Source organism: Artibeus jamaicensis, unplaced genomic scaffold (assembly GCF_021234435.1).
Source record: "Artibeus jamaicensis isolate MK-2021 breed Jamaican fruit bat unplaced genomic scaffold, CSHL_Jam_final scaffold_369, whole genome shotgun sequence".
Classification (NCBI taxonomy): Eukaryota; Metazoa; Chordata; class Mammalia; order Chiroptera; family Phyllostomidae; genus Artibeus; species Artibeus jamaicensis.
The window spans coordinates 39,358,018-39,379,416 of record NW_026522042.1 but is presented as its reverse complement, the minus strand read 5'-3'; the positions used below and the strand labels follow the sequence as shown (position 1 = coordinate 39,379,416).

At 39.3% G+C, this 21,399-nt stretch overlaps 1 protein-coding gene across 3 annotated transcripts in view; it reads left to right on the top strand.

The window, feature by feature from the left end:
* Positions 1-230: 230 nt before the first annotated feature.
* Positions 231-21,399, top strand: part of SREK1IP1 (SREK1 interacting protein 1) — a 31,181-nt gene continuing 10,012 nt past the window's right edge. Inside the window, exons 1-3 of one of the 3 annotated variants that reach the window (XM_053657306.1) lie at positions 231-405; positions 11,967-12,014; positions 16,616-16,717. In XM_053657306.1, the coding sequence (XP_053513281.1) occupies positions 393-405; positions 11,967-12,014; positions 16,616-16,717 (163 nt within the window). In that variant the 5' untranslated portion in view covers positions 231-392. Of the gene's footprint in view, positions 406-11,966; positions 12,015-16,573; positions 16,718-21,399 lie in introns of all 3 variants that reach the window. The other 2 variants (XM_037150767.2, XM_053657307.1) reach the window with 2 other exon arrangements.

Sequence of the window (21,399 nt, the reverse complement as noted above, 5' to 3'; positions counted from 1 at the left end):
AAGGGGGATTCCAGTGACCTCCAGGGAAGGAGAAAAGCTATTAAGATACTATATAGATAACTTTAATTTATATGAAAGCTTTAGTAAGAATCATTCCTAAGTTTTGGTGTTGTTTACTTCCCTACATGCGTACGCAGTTCTCATTCATGCCCCGAAAGTGGTAGTAATGGTTCGGACCACTGTGTTCTGCAATATGACTCCCCCGGAAACTGCGTCAGCAGCCACTGGTTCCGGAATGGCTGGAGTTTTAAAGGGTTTTCTGGATTATCCCTGAGCAGCCACGGCGCGGTTGAGACGGAAGAGTACCCTTGCTGCGCGTTGTCCTCGCAGCCGGCGGAAAGTGAGCGTGCACTCGAAAATCTAGGGCTCCTGTGATCCTTTTTATCAGCGCCATGGCAGTCCCAGGTGAAGACCAAACAGCAGGGTCGCTGGGTTGGAACGAGGAAGGAAGGGGGTGGGGTAGGCTGGGGTGCACTTGGGTAGATAGTAGCGCCGACGGGCATTTAGACAGAGGCGTTAAAATTAACGCCAAAATGACCTTACACTTACAAAATGACCTAACGCTTACACTCCAAAAATGAACTCTGATGTAAAGAAGGGAACTATCTCCCCCGCCCCAGCCAAACTCCAACTACACTGGATGGATCACAGGGAAAGTGTAGGATCGGGAGGCAGTAACTAGGCCTCGGTGGCCGAGAAAAACTGACTTTACGTTGATACAGCTTGAAAATAAAATTTGAGGTGGGAACACTGGTCGTACCCAACTAGCCAGAGGCATTGTCTGTAGTTGAAGTGGCAGAGACGGAATGGGTATCTGGGGTTCTGCTTCTCTCTTCCCGTTTTATGTAGTTGCGTTGTGACCATGCACCCGTCGCTTTGCCCAATGTTCAGTTTCTGCGTCTGTAAAAGATTTACCAATTTAGGACTGTAACTAACAGCCCTCAGATTCTACACCCAGTGGGTACCGAACGAAAAACGATGAACCCTGTGCTATAAGTGCTTCAGAGATACCCCGTCCACAACTACCGACTTCGTGGGAAGTTATAGTAGGGGAGGGCATCTCCTTAAACCAATTTTGCCTCGGTGTTTTTTGTTTGTTTGGTTTTTGTTTTTAACAGAACACTCCTTGCGGGAGCTATTTTGAGAAATGTACCCCCTACATACACACGCATACACGGAACTTGGAGATTGACAGTGCACTTTAGCATAGAAAGGACTGAGAAGCGCTGTGGTTCTGAAGTTCTATGTTTTAACCTACCCTTCCCAGTACAATTTGACCAAGATTTTTCTGTGGCAGCTTTTAGTGAACCTTGTTACAGATGACTGTTGTGGAAGGTTGTGCTTTTCTACCAATTGTAGTTTGGAGAGGAGCATGGGGGGATCGTGAGAGAGGAAAGATACACTCATTCATACACATAATGTTTTTAAGTACCTACTGTGTGCTAGATGCCTTGCCAAGCATGGGCAATACAGTGGTGTGCAAGACGGTTGTTCTTCAAACAGAATTTACTAAATAGCAGTGAAGAGTGAAAAAGAACAAGAAACTCAGACCAGTGTATGGCAGGGAAAATACAAAACCTACAAAAGGAGCACATAGTAAAGGCACCTAACAGGAGACAGGAGGGGACAGAAGGACTTTGCAGAGGATGTGGAACTTAGAATGAGACCTGAAAGTCACAGGAGGGATGGAGAGGTGGGAGATGGGGCTGCAGCCAGAGGAACAGAGTTTGTAAAATGCAAGTGGAAATGTACGAGAGGAGGAAATGAAAGACTTCAGTATGGATGGAACTCGGCATGTAGATGGGAGAGAAGTGATAAATTAACTAGAGTGATAACAGCAGCTGACACTTGGGAAGCATTTACTGTGTGTCAGATGTGTCAGATACTGGGAGCTAGGTAGTATTTCCACTTTATGTGGGGATACTGAGAGACAAGAAATCAAGTAACTTGACTATTATGGGACAGCTAGTGACAGGTCAGTCTGGCTCCTCTATACCCTGTGTGCTTTATACATTTTCCTATGTTACAGTATAATTTACAAGGTAGTTTCCAGCTCTTCAAGGACTTTGTAAGCCATGATAAAATTGGAATATTTTTCTTAAGAACAGTAGGAAGCCACCTGAGGGTTTTAAAACAGATTCACATTTTGGAAAAATCATTCTGGCCGCATAGCTTGGAAGTTAACTGGTTTGGAGGCAAAGGCACCATTTAAAAGTAATTCTCGTATGTTATGTCTGATAATGCCTCGGGTATGGTCTCAGCAGGAAGGGAAACAGACAGATTGGAGGTATATTTTTGGTTGTAGAGCTACTAGGAATCGGTGACTGAGTCAACCTAGGGGATGAGAAAAGAAATGTCTGGGTGCAGCTAGTTATTGAAGCAGGCAAGCCCTGACTGAGAAGGACAGGTTTGAGGAGCAGGTTTGGTCGGGGGGGGCCTTTGCTGAGGTGCTGTCAGACATAGGAATGGCAATATCTAATAGACAGTAAGAGACACAGTTTGTAGTTAGGAGAGAAGCCAGAGTTCAAGGCAACAATTTGATGTCGTCCATGCATGTAATAAGCACTAAGTCCCTGCAAGCAGATTCCTTCGCTCAGGGGAAGTGTGTGCCTGTGTCGCTGAAGCCTGGAGAATATCAACAGGTGAAGGGCTGTCAGAAAAACCAGGGTGCACAGCAGATTGTTTGTCTGGGCACTGGAGAGGTCAAGTCAGCCCAGGTGATCTTTGCATCGCAGAGCTGCATCCACAGTTGACCTGCTGCCACTGTCTTTTTCACTGTTTAAGCAAACATTTTGAGCACCTGCATGGTATGGGCAGTCTGGGGGACATGGTGTCCCAGTGTGTGCCCTCATAAAACTTGTCTAGCGATAAAAATGTGCTCTTAAGAAAGAGGGCAGCAGTAATTTTTCTAAAAAGTCTTTGAAATTCCCTTAAACTTAGAACAGTGTTATAAAAACTTAGACCAATTCAAAATAATGCGTTAAAGTATAATAATCTTAAATTGTGCCATTAAGCTAGATGGTAAGGCATAATTGAACTGTTAAAATCCAGCAAAAAAAAAAAAAGGAATAATAGGCATGATAGCACTGTAAAAGTATAATGAAGGTACCATTAGCAAATATAGACATAGAAAATGGTAAGATAATTTTTTGATCAATCCAGATAGTGATTTGAAGGAAAATAGGGTTCCATCAGAAACACTTTGAGATAATCATCAAAAAGGACAAGTATTGTTGTGCTCTTTTATTTTTAGGTATAGTGCTGCTATGGATTCAGCATGGCATTGCCTGAGTGGTCGGTCATGCTAGAGATCATTACATGTAAGACTATAAAGTAACAGGCTGCTTTCCCAAATGAAAACTGCCCTCTAATTTATGGTCACCTGCTTCAGCTGTTTTTCCACAGCACTGTGTGTAAGTTTACACCATCATGTAGGTAAGGATGAAGTGTGTCCCCTCTTAGTAAGGGAAGTCATAGACTCTTAGTTATTAAAGAAATCGCATTTAAACACAGGGGTCAGTGAAGTTTACTTTCTTTTACAAACTGGTTGTCCTGCTCACAGTTGTTTAAATTAGTTCCAACATTAATTTTAAATCTCCATTTCCTGCAAAGAGCTGACCTTGCATAAGTGGCCGTCTGGGTTACTGGTGTGCTTGGCACAAGAGCTCTCTTTTTCCTTCCTTCCAGGAAATCTGTGTAACCAAGGTAGGGTTTTCTGCAGCCAAATTAACAATTCATCTGGCATATCAATAGTGAATCAAATTCTTCATACACATTACAAGAGCATCTTAGTGTTGAAGAATTCTGAATTACACTGCATCCAGTTTCTTCCCTCACTTAAGCTGTACTACACATAATTTCTTTTCTCTCTAGTCCATGTTGCACATAGCTGCTGAAATAATTTTTCTAAATCACGTATTTGATCTTGTCATTCCTGGGAGGATTGACTCATCTGTGGATTTTCTGTTTCTCTTCATTTGACTTAATCTTTCTGAAGCTCAGTTTCTTTGTCTCTGTAATGAAGGAGTTGATGGTTAAGCCTTCTTTCCCTTCTAAACAGTTGAATGCCAAAGCTCCCCATCTCTGCAAGAAGGAAGTGCATGCCCAGGAGCATGGCCAAGTCACTCCTGCTACCCTTTCCTCCTACCTCTTCACTCATGCATTCTGCAGTCTAAAAGACATGGCCAACTGTTCCCAGAACCTCTCACGGGCTTTTCTACTGACATACTTTTATTCTTACTGTCCCTCCTGTCCTGTGCAGACTTACCTGTGGGAAGTTTTCCTGATCCCTCAGTGGAAAGTCTTGCCTGCCAGTTCATCCTGCTTATTAATAGAGCTATGTGTCTTTTACACTGGCACGTTCTAGCATGTATCACAGCTATGGGTGCATTATCCTAGACAACCTAGTACATTGTAGTTTCCTTTAATATAGGAACTTTATCCATCTTTGTTGTTTCTCTAACACCACTTCAGTTAGACTCATAATAGGTAAATAATGCTTAAGAGGGTTGATCACTGGAATTGCTGCTGAATGGAAATGAGTACTCAGCCCGAACTAGACTGAACTCTTGATTCTGTTTCATTAGATTGATATGGGAAGCTTTGAAGGACCTTTGTTTAACCTTTATTTGCCCAGGCACCAGGCACCCTAGGGAGAATGATGGGGCTGTCTGGGATAAGTAAACATGGGTGCATTAGCTAGGACTGAGATTAACACCCCTGCTGTTAAAAACTGAACTTCGAATTTAGCCTTTGTACTTTACTTTCGCCTCATAGCTAGGACTAACTTCCTCATTCCTACTTCTGTGTCTTGCTTTACTACTCCGAAGGCTATATAAACCCCAAGAATCCTTTGTTCGGGGCTCAGAATTTGGAGACTGACTCCTCTGGGCCTGTGCACGTTAATGAAACCTTATACTCCAGAAACCCTCGGTGTCTGGTTGCTTCATTTTCCTGCAACAAGATAATAAAACATCTCCATGTCCCTTTTTATTTTAAACTGGTAATACCTATAACATTTTTCTTCATAGGTTACTTGTATTTTCTGAGGCAAGTGGATGAAAGCATTTTATTCCACGTTAGTAGTTTAAAATAAGCAACTCTGATTGATTTAGTTTTAGCTCTTCTTTTGAGTGTCAGATAAGATTACGAAGACATTTTTAACTTAAAAGTGAGGACATCCATTCTTTGAAAATATTACACCAAGGGACGCATTTAACTTTTTTTAATTCACAAAGAATGTTTCATTTCTACTCTTCTTTCTATTTTTCCTTCAGTACATATTTGGTACTATAAATTCTTTATGTAAAGCAGTAAAAAAGGCTAAATACTTGGAGTTTTCTTCACATTCAACCTAAGTAAAATATATTTTATAGATACTAGCACCTATATGCTATAAAATATGACCATAGTTTGAATTTTAAAAGCAGAATAATTTGAAACTACCTTTAAGGGTCCTCAAATTATTATAACTAAAACTGACACGGGGCAACCAAGTATAAACTTAACATGTTACAAACAGGAAAGGAATCTAATCAAATTAAAAATAGAAAGGACAGAGATGATTGAAATTGCTAACTACTTAATAGAAATAGAACTTAGTTATTTAAACTGTTTACTTTTAAATTTAAATGATTATAGAAAATATTTTATATCAAGGAAACTTTGGCCCTGGCTGGGTACTCAGTTAGTTAGAGGTTCGTCCCGATACGCAGAGGTTCTCTGCCCAGTTCCAATAAGGGCCCACACAAGAACCAACCAATGAATGCATAAATAAGTGGATCAACAAATTGATGTTTCTTTTTTCTCTGTCTCTCATGAATAAAAAAAATATTGACAGCTGTCCCCAAAGTGTAAAATACTAAGAGAGATATAATATTCATTTGCACATATCACTGTTAAACTTTCCAATAACTAAATTGTTAGCTTGGAAACAGGTGATATGAAAATTCAAGAATGTAGATTTAGGTCAACACGATGGCTGGCCTTACCTCTGGGGGCCACTGAACAACCTGAGAGAACTATGGGGACACTCCAGCCCTTTCTCTCAGGTTTTCTCATTCCTGTAACCATGTCCCTAGATTTTGGTCTCCTCTGACCTTCGTTTTTTTCTCACCCTTTGCCCAGCTGTTACTTTTTGTTTTTTACCTTTTATGCTAACTGCTTTACTAAGTTATCATTTACATGTTAATATGCACAGAAAATAAATGTACAGCTTGAAGAAGTACATATGCACATATACATACATAAACACAAAAGAGCAACATGTAGAAGAGTGTGTGTAGTATGTTGCCATTTGTATAAAAAAGATTATATATAATATAGATTATATATAGATTTTATTAAAAGATAGAGGTGTGTAAAAAGAAATCTCTATATGGTGTATATTGGTTACCTGAAGAAAGAACTGGGTCCTGGAGAAGAAAGGGTAAGAGATGCCATTATACACCTTCGGTAACTTTAAATTTTTAAGCATGTGAATAAATTACGTTCTTAAAAACCAAACCGAGAATCCTCACTCAAACCAAACCCCAGTACTCTGAAGAGCTGCTGTCATGCAGCATTCTTTGACAAAAGGCAGTGATTGCACCTGAAAATGTTTCAGAGAAGTTACATTGCAAACTTTCAATAGAACTTTGTTAACTGATGGTTTTAGGAACAAATTGCCAAGGTTTTTATTACTTGCATTCATTAAATGTATAAAGGGCTGACTCTGGATTCTGGAGCATGCCAGAGAATTCTGTATACATCCCAGTGCTTAGCACAGTGTAGAGTCGTTATGAGGTCTTTCTTCAACAACTATTTGTTGCCTTGAGGTTCAAACTTAGGAAAATACTGCAACAGTGAAGAATAGGGAACTTCTGTAGCCCCCAGTTGTCAGCTATGAAACTAGACAGTGTCTGCAGTGCCACTGGCCTCTCTGAGGCATGATAGACACTAGAAGAAAAGGAATATAAGAAAGAAAGATAATAGAAATGGGAATGACTGCTGGGCAGGGGAAGGGGAAAAGGCACACAGGCACATGGAAATTTCTGGGGTGACAAATATTCAAAATCTTGATTTGGGTGACATGTGGAAATATATATATATATATATATATATATAGAGAGAGAGAACCTTTAAATATATACTGTATAGAACCTTTTCAATCTTTCCTATTCAGATAAGTGAAAATGGATTCCCAGTATAGATTTTAATGTATACTTACTGTTTTTTTGTTTATATTGTTTTCTGAAGTATATTTTATTGATTATGCTATTACCGTTGTCCCATTCCCCCCCCCTTTATGTCCTTCTGACCTGCACTCCTCCTCCTTCCAGCATCCCCCCACCTTAGTTCATGTCCATGGGTTGTACATGTAAGTTCTTTGGCTTCTTCATTTCCTGTACTATTCTTAACCTCCCCTGGTCTATTTTGTACCTGCCATTTATGCTTCTTCTTCCCTGTACCTTTTCTCCCACTCTCTCCCCTCCCCCTCCCAACTGATAACCCTCCATGAGATCTCCATTTTTATGGTTCTGTTCCTGTCCTGGTTGTTTGCTTAGTTTTTTCTTTTGTGTGTGTGTGTGTGTGTGTGTGTGTGTTTAATGTTCAGTTGTTGATAGTTGTAAGTTTGTTGTCATTTTACCGTTCATAGTTTTGATGTTCTTTTTCTTAGATAAGTCCCTTTAACATTTCATATATTAAGGGCTTGGTGATGATGAACTCCTTTAACTTGACCTTATCTGGGAGGCACTTTCTCTGCCCTTCCATTCTCAATGAAGACTTTGCTGGATAGACTAATCTTGGATGTAGGTCCTTGCCTTTCATGACTTTGAATACTTCTTTCCAGCCCCTTCTTTTGAGAAGTCAACTGATAGTCTCATAGGCACTCATGGGTAACTCTCTCCCTTTCCGTTGCTGCTTTTAAGATTCCCTCCTTCTCTTTAATCTTGGGTAATGTAATTATGGTGAGTCTTGGTGTGCTCGTACTTGGATTAAACTTCTTTGGGACTCTTCAGGCTTCCTGGACTTAAACGTCTATTTATCAGATTGGGGAAGTTCTACTTCACCATTTTTTCAAATAAGTTTTCAAAGTCTTGCTCTTCCTCTTCTCCTTCTGGCATCCTTATGATTTGGATGTTGGAATGTTTAAAGTTGTCCCGGAGATTCCTAAGCCTCTCCTCATTTTTTTTTTTTAATTCTTGTTTCTTCATTCTGTTCCGATTGAATATTTATTTCTTTCTTCTGTTACAAATTGTTGATTTGAGTCCTGGTTTCCTTCCCTTCACTGCTGGTTCCCTGTGTATTTTTCTTTATTTCACTTTGTATAGTCTTCACTTCTTCCTTTATTTTACATCCATACTCAATAATTTTTGTGAGCATCCTCATTACCAGTGTTTTGAACTCTGCATCCCATAGGTTGGCAGTCTTCTCGTTGCTTAGTTCTTTCTCTGGAGTTTTGATCTGTTCTTTCATTTGGGCCGTGTTTCTTTGTCTCAGCGCACCTGTTACATTGTCAGGGGCGGAGCCTTAGGTGTTCACCAGGGCAGGCAACCAACTTCACTGTGTTACGGTGGTGTATGTGGGGGAGGGGTCAGAGAGGGAACAATGCCACATGTGTGGATCTCGCCCCACTTTCAGTCATTTCCCCCACTTCCCACAAGCTATTGGGCCCTTCTGGTGCTGATTCCAGGGTGGGTGGGTTTGTGTACATTCTAGGACCTCTCCAACAGATTCTCCTGTGAGACTGGGAGGGCTGAGCATCTCTCCATATGTTTCAAAACTGTTTCTTTTTCTACGAAATTTCTGCTCAGTTTCTATGCCCATTTTTTTCCATTGTTTGTTGGTCTTTTGAGTTGTAGGGGTAATTGCCCTTTGTTGGTGCTATGAGTTGCAAATATTTTTTCCAAGTTTTCATGTATCTTTTCAGCTTGCTTTTGGTAGTCTTTGTCATTCAGGGTTTTTTTATGCAGTCAAATGTAGATTTTTATTCAAAGCCTTATTTTGGATTATAGGCAATGATTGTAAAGGAAGATTTTGAGGGGGCAGGTTCTGTTACTCTAAATAGCCCCAGCAAACTTTAAATCTTTCTTTTTTTAATCCTCATATGAGAACGTGCTTATTGATTTTAGAGGGAAGGGGAAGAAGGGAGAGAGAGGGAGAGAAACATCAATGTGAGAGAGAAGCATTATTCAGTTGCCCATTATATGCCCCAAGTGGGCACTGAGCCCACAACCTTTTGGTATACAGGACATGCTCCAACTGAGTCACTCAGGCCAGGACAGCCCTAGCAAACTCTAAAGAGGAGTAGAACAAACAGCAGCTTGGGGACCTAAGATGAGGAAATGGTTAATTTCTTATTGGAGTAAGAGCCTCACAGTATAGCCTTCTTACTCATTCTGACCGTATATTTCAAGTATGTGCAGTTGTGTCGGGCAGAGTTCTTATTCCGAACGACAAAATCCAACTGGTTAATTTTAGCAGAAAAGGAGAACTATCGGGAAGCTCACAGAATCTAAGCAAAGGCTGGAAAATATGGCTCGGAAGATAGGTAAGATGAAGGAAACTCATAGCCGAGATCCCGTACAGGTCAGACCTGGTGAGAGCTGCCTCTGCCAGTTCCAGCACTGCCGCTAGAACCGGATCCCGAGAGCAGACTGAATGCACTGTCCCCACCTCGTGTTGTCACTTGTCGCAGATGTGTTGTGTCAGTTGCATCAGGTTCAAAGTTCCAGGGAGAAGCATTTCTTTGGCTAGGCAGTCATGAGAATTATAGACTAATGAAGCTTAAAATCCTAATTTAACCAAAAACTGGTAAGGAAATAGCTGATACAGAGTTACTTTATTTGGAGTTCTTGTTGTATTTCCCTTTCTTGTAAAATTTATAACTATTAAAGATGACCTGCTCTGAAAAAGTTTCATATTTTGTTTATTAAAAAAATATGATACTCGAATGATGAGTTTTATCAGTGTCTTTAGTCATTAGTGATTTAATTTCTAATACATGCTTAGATATGATCATTTTGGATCTGTCCATTACATTTTTAGTCTGTTGTAGGAGTGATAATGATGCATTTAGTACGTTTTTTTAAAAATTTGGTATTATTTAGCGTCTGTAGTTTCTATGGAAACAGACAACATTGACCTGGATTCTCTGAGCTTTTTTTCCAACATGCAATTGTTTCATATTGAAAGAGCCTCAGATTGTATTATTAATCCAGTTTTATTCCACAGTCTGCTACAGTGCAGCATACAATGTTCCTGTTCTATGCAATCAAGACCACAGTGTTTATGAGGAAAAAAAGATTGGGCACAATATTCAAAAGCTTCATCAGTGATGCATTAAAAAGTAGTAGGAACCTGATGAAAGTAGTAGTATAATTTTGCATGTGTTGATTAGTTAAAAGATACATAAATACTGCAGTTAATGGCGCGCTATACCTTTTAAAAGACCTGACGTTTGAAGCTTGTGGGTTGTTCTGAAATAATAGTAGGACGGTGATGGTATAGAACTGGAGGGAAAGTTGTCACACCAGGTATGTGTGGACACTGCTCACACCCCTCATGGTGAGCTGGGGTCACTAGAAATGGTTGGAGTTGTGCTGGTCTGTGTGTGCTGTGTATTCCTGCGAGGCTCAGAGCAACTGATACAGTTTTCTGCATTTACCTGCGTTTTTCATGGGCAGAAACTTATGCTATGCTCATACTGCTCTCTCTCATATCAGTTGCATCGAAACAAATATATATTTTTAAAACAAGCATTATAGCTGAACTGGCTGTTTTTACTAGAAAAACTCAGTAGTATACATTTTAAAGCAAAATTTGGGCTGGGGGAAAATAATATTTTGACTTCATAACACTAAAATGTTTGGAAAAATGATTTTTCTTTTAAAATAAGCACTGTTTTATATTTGTACTATATATACTTTATTGTTACATTGAGATAATACCTTTATTTGAAGGGTTTAAGAGTAAGATGGCCTTTGTTAAGAAAATGGAGTAATATTGTACTGACCCTCTGATTGATTGATAGAAGTCCTTATTGTAAGTTTAAGTTAGTTTCAACTGTACTTATATACAGTGAAATATTATTCATCCATAAAAAAGAGTGACATTCTGATATGTGCTATAATATGAGTGAACATTGAAAACATGCTTGGTAAAATACGCCAAACACAAAGAACAAACACTGTATGATTCCACATAAGAGATACCTAGAATGGACAAATTCAGATAGAAGTTAGAATAGAGATTACCAGGGGGTGGGGGTAAGAGGAATGGTCAGTTATTGTTCAGTGGGTACAATTTCTGTTTGGGATGCTGAAGAAGTTTGGAAATAGATGGTGGTGATGGTTGTACAACATTATGAACGTATTTAATGCCACTGAATTGTGCACTTAAAAATGGGTAAGATGGTAAATTTTTATCACAGTAAAATTCAGTTTTAATTTATTTCATCCATTATTTATGTCTTCTTTATTACATGCATATTCCAGTAATTATAGAGATACTGTAAATATATTTGAGCATTGCTCAGAATGAACATATGACTAATTTTCTCTTATGAGTGCTAATTTGAGTACTGAATTGAGATGTATCAGAAAAGCATACATTAACTGGAATGTTCCTATGTATCTAGTGAATTATTTATTTTGCATTTGAGGGTCAGGCTGAAGTACCCTAGAATTTCTTCCTTGGTGTTACAGAATCAGGGGAGTGTTTAAGCTCTTGACTATAATACTGCATTTATTGAGTTAGAGAAAAATATTTTCTTAAAGTATTTGTCAAAGGGAGTTATTTGAGTAAACTGGCTTCTTCAGTGATTCCTAGTAACCACAATAATTGAGTACTGTTACTAAGCTACATCAGGATGATTTTTTTAAAGAAATAAATTCTCCAAGTGGTTTTCTTAGGTTTTTCAAATGATGAAATTTTTGTGTTTTTACTTTATTTGTCTCCTAAAATGCTATCCAATTGTATTTTAGGTTGCAACAAGGATAGTGTTCGAGCAGGCTGTAAAAAATGTGGCTACCGTAAGTACATTAAAAAATAGCATTGTGTATGTGAATCATTTCTTCATTGGGCGCTGTGATCCCAGATTCCAATGCCCTGGGCACAGAAAGTCCTTTAGCCCTGTTATTTAGCTCATGTTTAAGGTGGTTTAGAGCTTCATCTGTCAGCCCTACATACTCATTTTTCTTTCCTGCTACAGACTTAAGTGACAGGTGGCTGTGGAGCTGGTGAGTAGCCAGGATGTCATGGAAGTCCACAGGGAGTAATAGACTCAGGAGTCGGGAGAAAGCGTGTGCCCTTCCCCAAAGTACATGTATACCTGTTCCTTTACTTACCCTTTCAGATGCTAGGTGAGAGGGAAAAGCAAGTAAAACAGTTTATGAAGCATTTCCCTATGTATTGAATTTATTCCTTATGGGGTGAATTAGACCCAGAATTTCTGCTCGCTGACAAAATTTGATTTAAATGATTATTAATCTCCATTATGAGTAATGGACTGGAAAGCAAACTTTAACCTGTGTAATCATATACCCAAAATTTGTAATTATGTACTATAAACAAATATTTCTCTAGTTAAATGTGACAATTCCTAAGACTTCGATAACAGCTGTAATAATACTTGCTGTTTTTTAAGGTGTTTGGAGACCCTGTAGATGAGCCTAGATTGTTGTTAATAGTCCATAATTTGTCAGTATCTTCCAAAAGTAGTTATATTATTTTAGAAAGTTTCAAGGAAAGGGTGAATATGTTAGTAAGGAACATGGATCTCAGTTTTTCATGGCAGACAGAGTTCCTCAGCAAAATCAGAAGAATAGTTATTTCTGTAATACGGTGGGGTTTTTTTTGAAGTTGGCAACTTCTGAATATTGAAAAGCTGCAAGGACACTAAGCCTGTCTCCATGGAACACATGCCTCAAATTATGGTCGTAGACTCGAGTTGAGCATTTGATCACAGAAACAGGAAATAAAAACATGCTCAAATACCCTTAACATTTCATTTAACTTAAAATTCGAATCCACTGATATATAGCCATGACCTTTTCTTTGTCTTTGGGTCTGCTAATTTGCGTTACACATAGTCTTTTGAGTGAAAATCATATCTGAAATGCATTTTCCACTTCTGTAGCTTGTTTCTTCAAAACAAGAAGATAGGGAACTAGTTAAGATACAAAGAAATTTGAGTGCAAAGTTTTTCTATCATTCGTTCTCAACTAGGGGTGGTACTGCCATCTGGAAATCTCTGGATGGTTTTTTGAAAGTCGTCCATAGGGGTGGGGAGCAGTATGGCATTTAGCATGTAGGGTCCAGGGATTATAAATGTTTTACACTGTATAGGATGTTCCCAGACAATGAAGAATTGTCTGCCCCAGAATACCATGGCAGCGCCTTTGAGAAACAGCACTGTTTTCTCATTGTCCTAGATTTTCCCCCCGTTGTTTATAGTCTTCTTGCCAGTGTCTATTTTGAAAACTGCTTTTTAAAGCAATTCGTTTACTTCAAGTCTTTCCAAAAGTACAGCTTTATTTCATAGAAATAACCACTCATTTTTTCCACACTCACATTTTTTGGCCTACGTGTTGTTATATAAGCACATTTTAGAACAACAATAACCACCTCTCTGTGGAATACAATACCAACGTGTGGAGTAAAATACACAGGCACGAGCTGAGGACAAGTAACCGAGAAAGTCCAGTGCCGGGGCCGGGGGAGCAGGGGTGGGCAGCATCACAAAAGACAAAGAAGTAAAGTTTTTTGTTCTTCTTTTTAAATTGAAGGGCATTGTCAGGTGTGACAGATAAGATTTGTAAGAAACGAAAGTTGTCAGTCATGAAACAAACTGTGTAGATTCAGGCCTGAGCGGTGAGAAACAAACAAACAAAAGTTTAGAGGAGTTGATGTCTTTGTTTTCAAGAAATTTACAAGAGAAAAGCATACTCCTGTCTTAGTCCATGGCGGCTGCGCTAACAAACACCAGCAGGTGTAGCTTCTAAACAGCAGACGAGTCTTGTGCACAGAGCCAGGGCTGAAGGCCCCAGATCGGGTGCCACTGTGGTCCCACGAGGGTCCTCCTCCAGGTCACAGAGTTTTTCTCTGGTCCTCACATGGGGGAGTCTCTTTTATAAGGCATTGATCCCATTTATGAGGATGTTACCCAGTGAGGCAGAGACTGTTTTTCCAAGCTAGGAAATTAACATTAAAAATTGGTCTGGTATTATATTAATTAAAAACCTTAAGTCCAGCTACATATCACATTAATAAAACTAAATCAAAAACTAAAAACTACATAGAAATTCTCATATAAAGGGATGGAGGAAAAGAACAGGTAGATATTAGGCTGAAATTATTGATATTCAGCTGTTTTATTCATAAAAATTGTAACTTCATATGTTTCAACTAATAACAAAAAACACTAACCACTAATAGAACAATTTTAATATCAGACTTTTGAGGCAAGAGCAGTACTAAAGACAAAGAGATATTCAAGAACAATCAACCAAGAAGATAAATTAATGATCTTGGACAGCTTACTTATAATCTCAAAATACGTATAGCAAAAACTGTACCAAGGAGAAACGGATAAATCTATGATAGAGGTACTTAAAATTTCACCGTCATAAATTATTAAACAAAAAAGCAAATGGAGAAAATTGAAGAACAAAATAAACATAGAACCCTATTCAACAAATAATGATATATATATATATTCTTTTAAAATACATATGGAATCTCTTCCTAAATGTATTACGTGGTGGACTACAAAATAAGTGCCAGCAAATGCCAGTGAGCTTATATCACACCAACCCCATTTTCTGACAACAGTGTAATAAATTTAGAACTCAACCAGAGTGGAGTCTGAAAACTCCCTGTGTTTGGAGTCTGAAAAGAGCACTTCCCAGCGATTGCTTTGGAAGAAAGGCTCAACACCAGAAACTTGATTCCAGCAGCATGGCAGGTTGCACCCTCCCGTGAACCGTGGAGAAACTCGGATAAAGTGTGCAGTACCTGTTCTAGGCATATTAGCATGCTAGGAAGAAAATGAGGAATACTCAGGGGGCAACAACAAAGGAAAGCAGAAATTGTGAGAGGTAGGTGTCGAGGGTATCTGCTGAACCCAGGGTTCTTGAACTTCTGTTTTCACGACATGACAGGATGCAGGGGATGAAAAATGAGGCCTGGGGCTGTGCCCAACGTTGGGGCTCTAACAGGAGAGGCTCTTGTATAAATCTAGAAGTTTTTTAAGGGACTTCATCCTCAAATTATGGGAGAACTAGAAATGAACCCTAGCACAGACATGTGGTAAATCACCTACCATCTGTGGGTTGTGAAATCAATTACGTGGTTACCGTCAGCATTGGTATTTCTGAATATCAAGTATAGTAATGCTTCAGGTAACTTTTGTTTGGACTGTTGTGTCGTAGTGTGTATTTGTATATGAATGTGTATGTGAATGTATTTGGTTGCATTGTAATTTTTTACCATCATTCAGCCATAGTCAAAAAAAATTGCAAGCTGCTGCTTTGGAGGAACCGCGCTGTATGTGCATGAAGAGCCGTGAGCTGCTGCACGTCTCAGCATGGTTTAGAATAGCCACGGGCTGGCAGCGGCCTGACACTCTTATCAGTAGTAGAAAGGGTAAATAAATGTTTTTATCCAAGGCGACATTAGTCATCAGGTAAAATGAGATAACGTCATCTACCATGAACATAGATAAATCACTCAATTAACATTAAGTGGCAGAAACAAGTTGCAGAATGAGAAGTAAGCAAAATTGAGTTTATGTTTTAGAAAATAATAATATAACATGGTGTTGGGGAAAGAGACACACCAGCTTCTGTATAGCAACTACCGTAGACAGAGCGGGGTGAAGTCCAAGTTCCAAAGGATGGGACGAGCTCTCCAGCTGTGTGGTGCGTGCGCAGGCAGGCGAGCGTTTCCCTTGCAAACACTGCAGGTGAATGCCACAGAATGGTAGTGGGCGGTGCTGGGCACTTGGATGTCGGTTCTATTATTTCCTGCACTTTTCTGGTGTTTGTAATACTCAATGTTTTTTAAAAATGGCATCATGCTATAAGTAGATAACTGTTGTAATTTTCTTAGAGAAGGAATCTTATGGGGGTAGATGAAGTAGAAGCACACGTTTAGGTGTATTTTTTAGAGGACCACATTGAGTTGTGTTATTACGGTACCTTTAAATATGCGAAGGCTCTGCAGTTACGTGAGTAGAGTACTAAAGATGAAAAGAAAACAGTATGTCAAAGGAATTAAATATAAAATCCTGAATATGAGAATATTTTCTTTAGTACATAAAAGAAAAAATGTATTACATAAAAAGGGGGAATACAGCGATTCAGTACTCAAAAAAAAATGCTTATTAAATTGGAAGCCCTGATGAAGAAAGGAAAAAGTTCTCTCTGAGCATTATAGTCAGGGAAAGTGAACTACCACCCGCTGATTAAAAGTTGAAACTAAACATTTTATTATAGTATTAAAATTGGAATTTGTTGCTTGCCTTGAGGCAATAAAAAATACATATACTGTATCTATCATTTTGTCACCCGTATTTTTTGGTTTTACTTAGCCGGTCACCTGACTTTTGAATGCCGCAATTTTCTCCGAGTAGACCCCCAAAGGGACATAGTTTTGGATGTCAGCAGTACCAGCAGTGAGGAGAGTGATGAAGAGAATGAGGAGCTGAATAAATTGCAGGCATTACAAGAAAAAAGTAAGCAATGCTTTTTTCGTCTTCATCCTCTCAAAATGTTTCTAAATGTTCTGCTCTACTATGTCATGTTCATCTGTTTTCCATTGTATTTATCATGAAGGCATCTTTTCTGTTTAATGTAAGAACTCCTGCGTAGGCAAGGAAACAGGCTTTGAACATTGGAAGTAAATTGCCCAAAATCAAACAGCTGGTCAGTTACAGGACCACAGGCAGGTCTGTCTTTATTGCAGAGCCCAGGTTCTGTCGTTCCATCACACTGTGTGGTGTGTTCCATGGGGCAAAAGTCTGATTTAACACTTGGTTTCTAGCCCTATTTGGCCATGGTTTAGCATGTGACTTTCAGCAAGTCACTTTACCACTCGGAACCTCAGTTTCCTTGCGGAATAACACAGAAGACTGGGCTGTTAAATCGCACTGATTCAAATCAGAGATCTCAGCCAGTATCCAGCTTTACTAAGAATATAGATACATAGATGACCATGAGGCACAGGCAAAGCAGCAGGGTTCCGGGATGGCCAGTGCAGTCCCCAGGTGTTTTGTACTTCAGAACCCACGCTAGCCAGAATTAACACAAGAAGTTTCCACAGTACTTACACAAAAGAAGTCACTTTAATCATAAAACATCTCCGTTTTGTGTGGATAATTACATTTTCCAGGGAGCCATGCCCGTAAATCTGTCCATTCCAGGATTGTTAATCATGAACAGTCTTAGACAAACTAGGTACCTTCTGCTGTAAGCAGTCTGTAAATAAGGATTCTCTTGCCCACAGCTTGATTATTGACTTCTAGCTTTCAGAACTGTGAGAAAATAAATTTCACTGCCCTCTTCCCTCCCGAAAAGGCTTCTCTAGCTAGCGGATACCATGTATTTGTTTCCAGGAGGTCTGTAATTAGCACTTGTGTAAAAAAATTTCTTTCCTGGGAGGCTCTTCCTCTCCCTCCCCAAAGAAAAGAGATCACAGACCTGTTTAACCATTTCTTTCCCATCTTGTGTATAAAATGGCCTATCTTTGCAGTGGGGTTTTAGGGATTAAATGTGAGGTTGACTGTAAACTACAAAATGTCACATGGTAGGCGTCACACAAAAGCAAAAGACAGTATTCGAATATGGGTTTAGGCATGGGATGAGAGAAACACAGGAAGTTTAAACTCATTTAGGTCATCAGATAACAATAAACACTTTAGAAATTTGTAAGCTTTCCATGTTCTATCCAGTGAAAGGAAGTGAACAGGGCAGATGTCAGGATACTGGGAAAGTGAGAGGGCAGAAAAGGACAAACAGGTCCCCCTGCATGTGTCTGCATGGCTTCAGGGTGAAGGCATCCCTCCTGAAACATCCCTGAAATGATAGTAGAAGATTTTTTTTTTTTAAGACATAAACTGACAAGGGCAAAGAAAATGGGATAAGAAGCAATAGTAACAAAGTTTCGCTGGAATGCTAGTCTTTTAGTGATAACAGGCTGCATACTTGGGAAAGATACATCCTTTAACAATGAAACAGAAGAAATCTGAGTAGTTACCCGATAGGCACTTTGAAACCTCCTAAAGAATTGATAATGAGTATCCTTAGATACCTTTGTAATTGAGGAATTATGAAAGATTAAAAACAGAGGGATTGGTTGAAAAATCTGAAGGAGTTAGATGCTCAGTTCCTTCCTCCTACTCTGAAGCCAGGGGGCCTCCCCCATCACCTGAGCTGACTACTATCGATCAGTTTTCCAGACAGGGTAAGACAAAGGCTCCTTAAATAGGGATGTACGAAACACAGGCAAGAGCAGTGAGTTAGGGGTACATACAGAATGGTGAGAACCTTTCAGCAGTCTTCCACTGTTTGGTTCCCAGACACATACCACCTAGTCCTAAGATTTGAAATTCACCTCCGGGGACTCTGCTCATCTAAGAAGAAAGTAATAAAGATACTGATGTCAAGGTTCTTCGAGAACGTGGCCTGGCCAGATTACCAGTGAAGTCCAGATTTCCAGCCTTTGCTTGCTGAAAGCTTCCACCCATCTTTTTTGACAACCAAGGAGCACCGAATTTCTGAGGAAAGACTCTAGCCTGAAATACAAATACCAAATCTAACAAATGAAAAAAAAATCAACTTGAAGAATGTAGTCGGTGAAGGGATAGGAAAACCTAAGAGAAGTAATTAATATCCAGTTTTATGGAAGGATAAGGTACAGCAGCCATAAAACATGAATAAGGTACTATAAAAAGAACACACACACACGAAGAACTTTTACAAATTAAAAAGAAACAGACATAAAAATGTGGTAAAGATTAAAGAATCTTAGCAAAACGAGAGAAAAAGACAATTGAAGGATCAGTCTAGGAAATAATTCATTCAAATGAGTCACAAAAAGAGAAAACAGAAAATATTTCCAAGAACTAAAGGACATTAGTTTCCAGATGAAAAGATTCAGTAAGTACCAAGCACAACATTAAAAATAGATCCACACAAAGGCACAAAGTCGTGTAACTTCATACCATAGGAAACAAGGAGAACATAACTCAAACTTGCCAGAGCCAAGGTTAAGACAGGTTGTAGACAAAGTCAGGAGCTGGAATAGCTTTGTATTCTCTAAAGCTATATTTGTAAGCTAGTAGGTGTGAACAATGCTTTCAGATTTTTGAAGGAAACTTATATCCAAGTTAGAATGATACACCCAACCAAATTATCCAAGTTTTGGAAGATTTACCTCTCACATACCCTTATTCCAGAGGTTTCCTATGGAAGTCGGGGAGTAGACCCAGAAAGGAAGTCATGGGCTATAGGAAATGGAAGTGATGAGAAGGGAGCGCCTTGGGTGCTGTGAAGGGCGATCCCAGGCCGGTAAAGCGAGCAGCCAAACTGCATGGAGTGGAACCGAAGTTTCTAGGGCAGAAAGCCTGAGCCTGTCCTTTTTTTTTTTTTTTTAATTCTTTTTTAAATTTTTTTTTTAGCTTTTTAAAAAATTATTTATTTATTTTTATTGATTATGCCATTACAGTTCTGTTCCCCCCTTCATTCCCCTCCACCCTACCCCCCATCCCCACCATTACCCCCCCTTTAGTTTATGACCATGGGTCTCAAGTTCTTTAGATTCTATATTTCCCATACTATTCTTGCCCTCCCCCCTATCTATTTTCTATCTACTGTCTATGCTACTTATTTTCTGTACCTTCTCCCCCCTTCTCCTCCTCCCACTCCTCTGTTGCTAACCCTCCTTGAGGTCTTCATTTCTATGTTTCCACTCCTGATCTAGCTGTCCTCTTAGTTTGCTTGAGCCTGTCCTTTCCACAATGGCAGCTTCTATCCCATCTGTCTAAGCTGCCCTGGTTTTTAAAAAACTTAACGCATAGAATTTTCGAATTGGGAAGAATCTTAGAGAACACATAGTTTAAATACTCAGTTTTATAAAAGAAGAAAAAGAAGACAGGTAACTTCTCCAAATCAGTACCAAGACCTAGGTTTCTTGACTGCTAGTCCTCTAGTGTTTTCAGTATAACATGCAGCTTGCTGACATTAAAGGTCATCTGTCTGTTCTTATCTTTATATTTTCCTTATCACATCAGTCTTGAAGGATAAAGTACACTCCCATCCTGAGTAGTGGAGTGGTCTATTCTAGAGGTGATTTTTCAATCAGAAGACTTGGGACAGACTCACCCTGGGATGCAGGGGAAGGGATAAACATATAAACTCCAGGATAAGTAGTTGGTAACCTTCCTTATTAGAATCAGCTTTCCTCTAACCTCACATTGAGAATGACAGACTCCATCTAACATTTTTTCTTTTTTAAAAGGATATGCTCGTGCATAGTCCCAGAACCTGTTTCCAAGTCTTATGACTCTGACCCAGAACAGTGCTCATTCAGTATATCATGCAGATTTCAATAATAAAGTTTTATAAGAGGGATGTTTCTTTCTTTCATGGTCACTTTAATGCAAGCCCGGTGACCCACCCCTTCCCAAGTAAACAATAGGTTGGTTCCTGAGTAGTTGGAGGAAGAGAATGGAAAGGTTGTATTCTTAGTTCCGCTGATAACTTTCTGATACTGCTCAGATCCCTAAAGGGGTGAGGGTAAAACACTGACGTTGAGTGTAAGTTTTCATCCCGCATCTTTCAGGTGGTCCTGGGAGTTCTTTGAATCCTTCCTTTGGTCCTTGGAGGTAGCGAACTCTTGTAAAAACTATCTATCTTGTATATGGTTAAGGTTTTTTGTTTGTTTGTTTTAATGACAAAATAAAAATAGAATGAAGAGAAAGCAAAGAATTCTTAGTGTACTGATGTAGATAGTTGTTCTGCTGTTATGAAATAGAATCATGAAAAGGGAGGGAGGGAAATGCCACCACAAAAACAAGACTCAAGATTTATTTTCGTGTAAGTTCTGTTTTCTATTTTGCCCCATATGTATATATTTGCTTCTACTATATTGCTTATTTTTCAATGCATTTAATAGTATGTTCCATTTAAAGATTTAAATGTTTTAATATCTTTCATTTAAAACAAAGTCTACATCACAAACTCCAGTGTTTTGTGCAGAGTAGGGCACTGAGAGCAGGACCCGACGTGGGCGGGAACAAGTGCTGTTGCCCTATTACACTCTGACCAGCTGGGCCCACGCCTCCTGAGCACGTGGCTCCCTGGGGCTGCGGACAGGAAGCTGCCGGTCAGACAGCGCAGGGTGAGGGTCCCGAGTCCC